An 11,271-nucleotide genomic window follows, 5' to 3' on the forward strand; every position below is an offset into this window, starting at 1 on the left:
AATACATTTAATCAAAGTTTTTAAACTGTGATATGAAATATTTTAAATGACTAAAATTTATGCAAAAATATAATACACATAGTATCTATACAATACTAAATAAAATGCTAGTTGAAAGCATTTTAGTTCTTATGATGTGAGTTGTAGTTAATATGAGAAAATAAGGAAATAGGATAAGCATAGGAAATAAATGAAAAGAGTTTACAAGGCTATATTAACTGAAAGTGTTACAGAATATAAATGGATTTGGAATGATTAAATTTGGTTTTTATGATAAAATTCTCATTTCACACTAATTTCTTTTACCTTAAAAATATGTATTTTTTAAAGATATAGATATAACAGAAGAAAATGTAGAACCTAGTGATGAAATGATAGAGTATGATTCACCAGAACAGTTGAATGAACAATTGGTGACTCTCTCACTTCTCCCTGAATCACGGTGGAAGAACCTTCTTAATCTTGATGTTATTAAGGTAATGTTATAATACATTTAATATTGAGCTTCAAGCACACATTCCACAGGCAGGGCTTTTGTTTGTTTGCTTGTTTGCAGAATTAACTTCCCCTACATTGAAGGCATTAGGAAGAGAGTAGTTAACATAGCAAAAGTAATGCCACTTAATTGAATGCCGTTTTATCTATTCTGATTATCCCGAAGTAATCAACATTGATAGTCCTCTGTAGATGTTTGGATGCGGCCTAAATATAATCTATAAACTACAGAGCTATTGGAAGTTGAATTTTTTTTTAAATCCAGTCTAATAAATTACTTTCTAAGCTTCTAAAATGAGAGGGGAAAAAAACTGCTACTATAATTTGTGTATCTACTGATACATGTTTGGAGGCAAGAAAATTTCACTAATTTTTTAAGCTTTTTAATTAAGAATCTGTCATCCCATAACCTACTTTGTTAACTATGAGAAATTTTTTAAAGCTTTTGTGTCAGGGTCACAGACATAAATTAACATGACATAGGTACTAGATAATGTACTGAGACTACAGCAGTTTCAGTAAACTGAGGCTCTGTGTCCTTGAGGAATTTAAAATTTCACATGAAAAGTGATTATCTGTGGTATATGTTAGTGAAGTGTATTTTTATGGCCCCTAATTGTAAGTTGCAAAAGCAATTGAAAAAAACAGAATAGAGTAGAAAATTCCAAGTTATCTTCTGATAGTACAAGTATTGTTTTATGAAACTTGATTCAATTATGTATGTGTACACACATATACACCATCACTAAGCTTATGTGTGTAGTAAGGCACAACATGAGCTGTGATAAAAAGTTTTAGGAATACTGATTCAGATACCTATAACAAAATGTAGTAATTATTCTAATAATTTAATATCAAGGAACACTGCTAAAGGTATCTATAATTTAGAAAAGTCCAGGTTAAGAGTAGCTGTGGTTACGTGACCAATGTAATTCCATATCATATACCACAAAAATGGGAAATTATACTCCACGTACATACGATACTTGTCAAAATACATTCTACTGTCATGTATAACTAAAAAGAACAAATGAAAAAAAAAAGAATAGCTGAGGTATTGGTCAAATGGATTTTAGCATTCTAATCTGAAAAAGTTCATCTTTTTTACTTTTTGATATTTGTGTTTAAATTAATTTGGAATTAAATATTAAATATTAGAATCTGTTGGCAGGATAACAACTTACTAGTCTTTTTTCATTTTCTCTTAATCAGAAAAAGAATAAACCAAAGGAACCACCCAGAGTACCCAAATCAGCACCATTTTTTATTCCAACGGTCCCTGGTCTTGTACCCAGATATGCTACACCTGAACAAAATAATGATCCTCAGCAGGTAAACACCAAATTGAAACATTATAAGTATATGGGAGACTTCATCTCACCCCAGTCAGAGTGGAAAGAATATAAACAACAGTAAATTTTGGCAAGGATGTGGGGGGAAAAGGTACACTCATACATTGCTGGTGGGAATGCAAATTGGTGCAACCATTAAGGAAGGAGGTATGGAGATTCTTCAGAAAATTTGGAATGGAATCATCATTTGACCCAGCTTCCCACTCCTTGAGAGCGGGGGAATATTACTCACCCTTAAAGAAGAATGAAATTATGGCATTTACCAGTAAATGTGTGGAGCTGGAGAATATCCTGCTAAGCAAAATAAGTTGATCCCCCAAATCCAGAGGCCAAATGTTTTCTCTGATATGTAGATGCTAATTCACAATAAAGGGTGGGGGTCTAAGGAAGAATAGAGTTACTTTAGGTAGAGGGGAGTGAAGGAAGTAGGGAGGGAATAGGGGTAAAAATGTTAGTGGTATGAATCAGACATTATTACCCTATGTACATATATAACTATAGGACCGATGGGATTCTACATCATGTACAACCAGAAGAATGAGAAATTATACTCCATCTGTAGATGATGTATCAAAGTGCATTCCATTATCATGTATAACTAATTAGAACAAATTTTTTAAAATATGGGGAGTATATGTTTGCATATATTTTGTATCATTCTTTATCAAGATTCAGTTTTGTAAATTATTGATAGTTTGTAATTATCAACATTAATTTTTGGCGATACCTATATTCTTTGAATAATGTGTGTTTGTTTTTGTTTAAGTCTAAAGTTGTAAATCTTGGGATCTTGGCTCAAAAGTCAGATTTCTGCTTGAGACTTGAAGAAGGACTGGTAAATAATACGTGTAAGTTAAACTATAAAATATTTTATAAAAATATAAAATATATTTTTATATAAAATATCTGCAGCTTATTTTATGTGACAAAAAATTGAAGGAAATATTAAATTCCTAAAAGAAAGTAGCTAAAAGGATATAGTAAAAACTAAAAGGATTGAAATTTTAATTCTAATCTGAACTGATTTACCTTTTAAATTATATTAAATGAGTCACATTAAACTCAGGTGATATTGATATTGCAAAAATCCATGGAAAACCCCACATACTTTCTTCATGAAAAATTAGATTTTCTGGACTGAGGTGGTGGCTCAGTGATAAAGTGCTTAAAGGTACACTGACAACTAAAAGAAAATAATTTTTAAAAAAAACAGATTTTCTGGGTTTTTTTTTTTTTCCAATTTGGAGAAGGATAAATTTTGACAGCTTTTATAATGAGGATCTTGGTGTGTATCAAATATAACGATTTTGTTGTAGGTAATTTTCAAGCTTTTTGTTTTTATTTATATATTTGATTTGGAATGCCATTTTCAGTACAACAGAGACTTGTCTTAAGTAATTTTATATTTCCATATTATCTTATAGAAATTTTATAATGTATAGAGTTAAATGTGCTAATATATTTAAAATTTGAAGGTGATAGTCTATAGTTAATACTAATGAAACTATTAACTGTAAGCAATTGTAAAGATCATAAGTAGTCTTCTGAAACATTTGATCTATCCTGTTGGTTTATGATCCTAATGCTTTTGTTTTTATGAAATCCATATGGGCAAAAGTGAAAAGATGCCCTTGAAAGACTTGTGTTTTGGGGTGACAAACAACAAAAACACTATTATTCAGAATATACTGAGTGACATAAAAATAATGTTTTTTATAGCCTTTTGTCATCGGTGGTGTTTCAAAAAGCTAAAAGCAGTCATTGCCATTACAGTATCAAATCTCATATAAAATGGTTTGTTGAGTATATTTTTGTAGAGTGCACATGAAACAATTATGAAGTAGGTTTGAAGGATCAGAAGAAGGCCTGGCGCCTTTCCCTTCTTATATATTTTTGTATTGTTACTATTTCTTAGTTATCATGTACTTTTACAATTTTATAATAATAAAATGGAGAAAGCAAAAAAAATCTCTATCTTATACCCAGTGGTAATTATTGTTAATAGTTTGTTATGTACCTTGATGGTCTTCATGTGTTAGAATTTGTTCTAATTGATTTGTGAGCACCTTGAAGTGTGTGTCATGAAGCATTAGATTTTATTTAAGAGCAGGAAAGAAAGTTTAAATTACTATAAATTCAGAAAATTTAGTGCTTTCAATATTTTTATTGTATTGATTTTGTTATTTTTGCTGATTTTCACTTATTGGGAGTTTATTCTACTGCTTAACATAAAAAAAATAACACTCAAAATTTCTGATGCCATTTAAATATATCTTGTGTGGGGTATGAAAGAAAAACTGTAGCTTCTTAGTGAATATAGGTAATAATGGGATTCCTTTTAAAATTAATGTAGATGAAGCCGCTCTCAGCCTTCTGAAAGAAATGGGCCCATCAGGAATTGAAACAGAGCTAAGGAACTTGTCTCCTGACTGTGGTGGATCTATAGAAGTCATGCAGAGTTTCTTGAAAATGATCGAGATGATGTTGGACAGAAAGCGTGATTTTGAGTTAGCCCAGGCATACCTTGCATTGTTTCTAAAAGTAAGTCTAATATTTTCCACCTACCTTCCTTAGCAGCATTATCTAGTAGAACTTTCTGCAAAGCTGGGAATGCTATACATTCACACTGTCCTGATAGCCATTTGCCTTCTGTGGGTTGTTCAATATAGAAAATATGACCAGTGTGACTTAGAAGACTGAATTTTTAATTTTTTAGAGTTTAAATAGTCACATGTGGCTAGGGACTACTGCACTGAAGTAGTTGGACCACACAGTTTGGTAATCTTTACTTTTTATTATAACTTTATTACAGTTTTGACTGTACCTTTTAATTTTCCTATGTCATCATTTGATCCAATATACTAAACCATTAACTTTTTCTAAGTAGTTATATTTTATGTTTTTCTTGATCATAAAGAAAAAGTCAGATTTTATATTTGTTTTTTCTACTGCTGAAATCAAAATATTCACCTCTATTATAGTTGAAGGAGTTTCAAGTGATTTGACACAGCAGTTGCTTTTATAATTAACAGAATAGAGAGAATAGAGAGCTTGTGTTTTGAAGGTCTTCTTTAATAGTCTAATGCATTGAAGGATAGATGATGCTCATTTTTAGTAATACATGATTTTTTATCTGTCTCATTAATTATCTAAAACTTATTTTCACTTGATCTAATTATTTTAAAATTATTAAAAAGCTAGACAGTAACATACAGGGTTGAACAATAGAAGTGCCACAGATTATATTTGTATATTTTTCCACATTTACCAAGTTTAGTTAGAGTTAGTGTTAGAAATAGGACTTTGGTTCAGGACTTTTGTTTGATGAACAATGATGACTATTTCAGTTCTGCTGAGGAAGTGACAGTCCATCAAGGAAGTCATGATTTAGAAAAAAATAATGAACAAGTGGGAAATCAGAGAGAATAATAAACCAGCATTTAAAGGAGAAAATTAGATAGTATTTCCTTGGGCTCCTTGGTAGGAAAAAAAAAAATCCAAATCAGGTAAAATTTAATCTTCTTAAATAAAATATCTATCATTTTTCTTTTCAGTTACACCTTAAAATGCTTCCTACAGAACCAGTACTCCTAGAAGAAATGACAAAGTTGTCATCACAAGTGGAAGAAAGCTGGATTCATTTACAATCACTCTTCAATCAAAGCATGTGTGTTTTAAATTATATCAAAAGTGCTTTGTTATAAAAAAAAACCTTAAGTGATTAAAGAAAGCAGAGATTTTTATTAAATGGGTTCAGTGTGAAAAATGCAGCACTACATGAATAGTAAATAATTTAATACTTTAAATGCTAAATACTTTCTTGAAATAAAATTTCCCCTACTTTTGTTTGGAAAGCCTTAAGAATCAGATAACTTACTTTGAGTTCCTTCATTTTAGGTACTTTTATGGCTTTTTGAATTGTTGTTATCAGCATGTGTTTTTTAATATGTTACATATAAGAGATACTACATATTTAGTGTGAAGTACTGAATTAAGTTAAAGATGTCAGTTGTAAGGGATCTGTAATATAGTTATAAAAATGCCCTTATGAAGAAAAAAGGAGTGTTTCTTTCCTTGGTAGTTTTTGATGAAATCATGGCTCTTATTGCTGGAAGGCATTTTGGACATCATCTAGTACTGACTTCATATGTGGTTGAAGAAGAATCAGTATAAGGTTGCTGGGATCTCAGTGATGAATCTGAATTTCTAATACAGGCCTAGTGCTTTTTCCACTGTCAATCAATCATGAAGGAACTTATTCTTGAATCAGAAGTATGATGGATACTTGCCCAAGGCAAATTGTTATAGAAAAATATTGAATGGATATCCATACTAGGAAAGGGGAATTCCAATTTCTATTGAAGGTTGTCCTTAAAAGAGATTTTCCTTCTTTATGGATGACTTGCTTTATTTGGGAAGAAACTACTGACTCTTCTTTTCTGTCTCAACTATTGCAAAACCTGGAAGATCTGGCAGTTTTCTCTTTCCTCATCATTTTCCTTTTTATATTTCAGTACTTGAGCAATACATAAGCTAAAAATAAGCAGTTCTTAAAATTAAAAGCGCAGTGTTCTAAAAAACTGCTTTTATTTAGTACACTCAAAAGTAGTGTCATTCCTAAAATGCAGCTAGTTAGTTTAGACACCAATAACATTCTTGTTAAATATTAGAGTTTGTATTACAGACTATCTCCTCCTAAAAAAGCAGTCCTTAAAAGGAATTGACTAAGAAGGAATTTAATGTTGAAGTGTTTTTATTTAATAATATAGAATTAGTAAACTAGGGAAGTAAGTTTGTGTTCAGTTTTGGTTATCTTTTAAAAATATATATCAATTTGTTAAAGCCACTAACTGAAATATTATAATGATTTAAGTTCTGCCTTTAAAAACTGACCTGAGGGGCTGGGACTATAGCTCAGTGGTAAAGCACTTGCCTGCCTAGCCTGAGGCACTGGGTTCAATTCTCTGCATCACATTAAAAATAAATAAAGTTATTGTCTATCTACAACTAAAAATATATTTTAAAAAATTTAAAAACTTTCTTGAATATGATTTCCCCTGTTCTCAACATAATTATTGTGGAAATATGGCAGAAATACAGTATGCAGTTGTATACCTTGTAAAGATTGTAAATAGCTAAAACAAATGATAATAACTATCAACAGAAAACATTTTTTTAACAAATCATGAACTGAATTTTTTTATATTTTCAAATGAGAGTATTGAGTTGAATATGTGTATTTTTATTGGAGATATCTTTAGGTAGTATTACCCACATTAGTTTGGCAGGTTATCTTCCAGAAGCTTTTCTATGCATTTACCATCAAAGAGGGAGGGGAAAAGAATATAATTTTGTATATATTTTTTTAAAAATCAGTCTGTGTATATTGCTGTATCTTTAAATTTTAAATTAAACATAATAAGTGACTGTATTGTACTTTTAAGAATGTCAGACACGTTTTTTTTGACAAATCTTCAATCTCTGTATATAACCACAGGAAATAAAATGTATAGTTATGGTTTTTTACTTAAAGATCTTTACATCATTCTGCAACTTGCTTTTACCACTTGTTTTTTATTTTAGTACATTCTCATTGAACTGATCTTTATTTTGCATCATGTCCCATAATCTGTTTGGCCTAAAATGGACACTTAAGTAGTCCTCTCTTCTAATTCTAAACAGAGCTGGAGTGAACATCATCTTATGTGAGTCTTTATGTGCATGTAATAATTTCTCTGTAGTAATTGCTTAAAATTCAAATTGCTGAGCCAGAGGATAAGCATTTTTAATTTAAAGAGATACTTCCATCAAGTTGGCTTCCAAAATGAGTATCATGTTCCCCTCAGCTAAGAATGAGCAGCTACTTCCCCTTCTCATGGAACTCTTTAAATCTTTATAATTTTTATTAACCTAATGAGTGAAAAAAATTATTTTAATTCAGATGAGCATCTTTTCATGTTTGTTTTAGACCATATTTTTTGGTGAGTAATCTTTTTCTTCTCATTTTTTTATTGAATGATTTGTCTTTTTATCTCATGGATTTGGTTAAGTTTTTATAAAACTTAGATATTGATCTATGTCTGTTTCCAATGTTTTTTCCCAGTTGACTGCTTGTCTTTAACCTTACTTAGCATTTCTTTTTTTTTTAAAGATAGGAGAGAAAGAGAGAGATTTAACATTTATTTTTCAGTTTTCGGTGGACACATCTTTATTTTTATGTGGTGCTGAGGATCGAACCCAGCGTCCCTCGAATGCCAGGTGATGCATTACCGCTTGAGCCACATCCCCAGCCCAGCATTTCTTTTTTTAATAGAGATTTTATATTTTTATATAGCCAAATTGATCAATTTTGTCTTATTCTAAGATATTAATCATATTTTTTAATCTTTTTTATATTTGTTCATTTTGCAGTTGTATTTTCTCCTGCAATGTGCATCTGTGTGAGTTGTTAAATGTCTAGATCTTTATCTGTAATTGGTTTGTGTGATTAAAGTAAAGGTATAGACATGCCTTAATTCAAATGTCTTCAAAAATAATTTATTGAAAAATTAATTCTTTTGTCTCTGATTTGAGATTCTGCTTCATTAAATGTACTAAAATCTTTTATTGAGCTCTTTTATATTTCTAATAAATGTATTACTTTGATGATAGTTGTGGTATGGTTTCAGATTTAGTGGGGTAGAGCCCTAATGTTTTTCAAAAATTTTTTGGCTACTGGTGAGCGTATTTTCTTGAAGTTCTGATTTGGATTGTATTATATTAGTAGGATTGATTTATAGAAAACCATAATACGAGTGTTTTTAGTTAAGTACACTGTTTTTCTTCATTAAATCAGATTATTTGTGGGCAAGCATTTCTTGGTTTCATAGATTTTTAAAATATAGATTTTTTTTTTTTTTAAAGAGAGAGTGAGAGAGGGGAGAGAGAGAGAGAATTTTTAATATTTATTTTTTAGTTCTCGGCGGACACAACATCTTTGTTGGTATGTGGTGCTGAGGATCGAACCTGGGCCGCACGCATGCCAGGCGAGCGCGCTACCGCTTGAGCCACATCCCCAGCCCAAAATATAGATTTTTTTGACAAATTTATTTCTGGGGTTTTTATTTTTGTTTTATTGAAATCTCTTTTTCTAATATATTTTATAAATGGTTATTGCTATTATAAAAGCATTTTGATTTTTATATGGCTCTATTGTGACACTGCCAAATTCTTTTAAGAGTCTGTGGATGTATTCTTAACTTAGAAAATCGAAGAGAATCCCATTCTATGATTGCTGAGATTTTATTTATTTATTTATTTTTTAAAGAATATAATAAGGTCTTTTTTTTTTTTTTTTTAAGAGAGAGAGAATTTTTAAAATATTTTATTTTAGTTTTCGGCAGACACAACATGTTTGTATGTGGTGCTGAGGATCGAACCCGGGCCGCACGCATGCCAGGTGAGCGTGCTACCGCTTGAGCCGCATCCCCAGCCCTGAGATTTTATTTTTTATCAATTATTCATAGTTCATATAGTTGTTTAGAATCAGGATTGCTTTAGCTGGATCTGGCACAAAATGTCAAATACTGACAAACAGCAGAAGTTTTTGTTTTGTTACTGACTTCAGGGGAAATGCTTGTAAATGTTCTTTCATGAAGGATGATGTGTGCTCTGAGTTTCTGGTAGATATCCTTTGTTAAATTCTAATTCTGTTTCTAACTTGCTGCTCTAAAAATTTAAACTACAGGTATGTGTAGAGTTTTGTCAAGTGATTTTTTTCAGCTTATCTTGAAGGATCAAGATCTTTAATTGGTGTAATATAATGAATTTTAATCACATATTTCCTATATTGAATCATGTTTAATTCCTGGGATAGTACTATTTCTAATAAAGATATAACTGTCCATTTTTCCATTTCTTAGAATTTTATCTATCTTTGATTTTTTTTAAAATTTTCTACTCAAAGTGGGAAAAGCCCTGCATAGAGTCCTTATTACATCATGATTTTTTCTATTTGATTTTTTCTGTTTACTTACTATGGAGTTTTTTATCTTTTCTCAAGATAATATTGATTTATGTTTTCCTTACCAATCACAAGATTTACTGAACTTTCCAATATATAGTGTAAATTTATATATAGGTTTATGCCTTTTTTTATTAATTGCTGCTTACAAGTGAAGGAAGCCCAACTCATACATAATAGTGTTTGCAAAATCTAGCAATAAAATTGGCTTCACCTGTTGCTAGATTTACGGGTTCCTTGGAAATCAGTTTCTCCAGTTCCCCTTTTTGCTCTCCTCATTATTAACTAACTGCTCAATCAAGATTTATTGAGAACCTACTATGTTCCAGAATTTCTTATTAGTACTGGGAATGTATCCATGATCAGAACTTGAGGCAAGGTAGCTCCCAACAGTTCTGAATTTACATATTCTTCCGAAACTAACTAGAAAGGAGTTCTCTTTAAACAAGTCCTAAACAGATTTCAATGTGCCTACTTAAACTTTGAACCTATCACTGTGGCCAGAAAGATTCGGTGCTGGGTTTGGTCACATGTGGAACTCTGAAAAAGAGATGGAAACAACCAAGCAGAGCCACCTGAGTTGAGAAGGTAGAGTAACTACCCATGGAAATGGGTTCTGTGAGTAGATGAAGGGGAAAGGCAGGCAGAATTGCAAAAATTGCATCTGTCTAAAAATACATTTCTTCCTGGAGAAAGTTTTATACGAGGATCTGGGGAAGCATTTTTAAAACTGTGTGTACTTACAAGTTCTATATATTCATTAAATAAAAGCACTGAGTACAATATTTGAAATACATACTTTTTTGTTTCGAGGAACTAAATTAGCATTGTCAAATCAAAGAGTACACCAAAATCCAAGGCATTGAGAAAATTTTATTGGTGTGACTGGATTTTTAAATTACATTTTATATCATCTTATTTAGGACTCTTGATTGTAAATTATAGAAAATTTTAGTGTTTAAGCAGAAAGGAAAATTTATTTTAAGAATTTAAAGACACCTTCATAAGGGTTAAGTTATTTCATTTTCTGGACCTTTTTGTGACCAGGATTGAAACACTGAGAAACAAAAGAAATATTCTTTCTTCAGCCTTTCTTTGCATGCTTCTTCATTCCTTTCATTTCAACTCACTGAAACACACCCACTTCCTAGAGGCCAGGATTAGGTGCTGGGGATTAAGATTCCTCCTTCTCACATACTCAGTATCTCACTTCCCTCTCCAAATACAGGACTGAGAAGGGAAATGGATCCCTTTTCTTTTTCCTTTCCTTTCCCCTTCCTCACCCACTCCCTCCCTTCTCCTTCATGTCCTCCCCCCAAAATTCTCTCCCTATATCTCCTCTCCCTCTCTTCTTCCTTCTTTCCTCTCCCCTCCCCTTCCCTTTTTTTCCTCTCCTCCTCCTTCCCCTCCTCCTCTCCCTCC

At 31.3% G+C, this 11,271-nt stretch overlaps 1 protein-coding gene across 2 annotated transcripts in view; it reads left to right on the plus strand.

Moving 5' to 3' along the window:
• The window catches only part of Wdr36 (WD repeat domain 36), a 34,158-nt gene extending 25,661 nt beyond the window's left edge, over positions 1 to 8,497 (plus strand). For both annotated transcript variants that reach the window (XM_005327318.5, XM_078045514.1), the window contains 5 exons: positions 331 to 476; positions 1,708 to 1,827; positions 2,614 to 2,695; positions 4,201 to 4,388; positions 5,402 to 8,497. In XM_005327318.5, the coding sequence (XP_005327375.2) occupies positions 331 to 476; positions 1,708 to 1,827; positions 2,614 to 2,695; positions 4,201 to 4,388; positions 5,402 to 5,551 (686 nt within the window). In that variant the 3' untranslated portion in view covers positions 5,552 to 8,497. The remainder of the gene's footprint in view (positions 1 to 330; positions 477 to 1,707; positions 1,828 to 2,613; positions 2,696 to 4,200; positions 4,389 to 5,401) is intronic.
• Positions 8,498 to 11,271: the final 2,774 nt, after the last annotated feature.

This window comes from Ictidomys tridecemlineatus, chromosome 1, assembly GCF_052094955.1.
Source record: "Ictidomys tridecemlineatus isolate mIctTri1 chromosome 1, mIctTri1.hap1, whole genome shotgun sequence".
Taxonomy (NCBI): Eukaryota; Metazoa; Chordata; class Mammalia; order Rodentia; family Sciuridae; genus Ictidomys; species Ictidomys tridecemlineatus.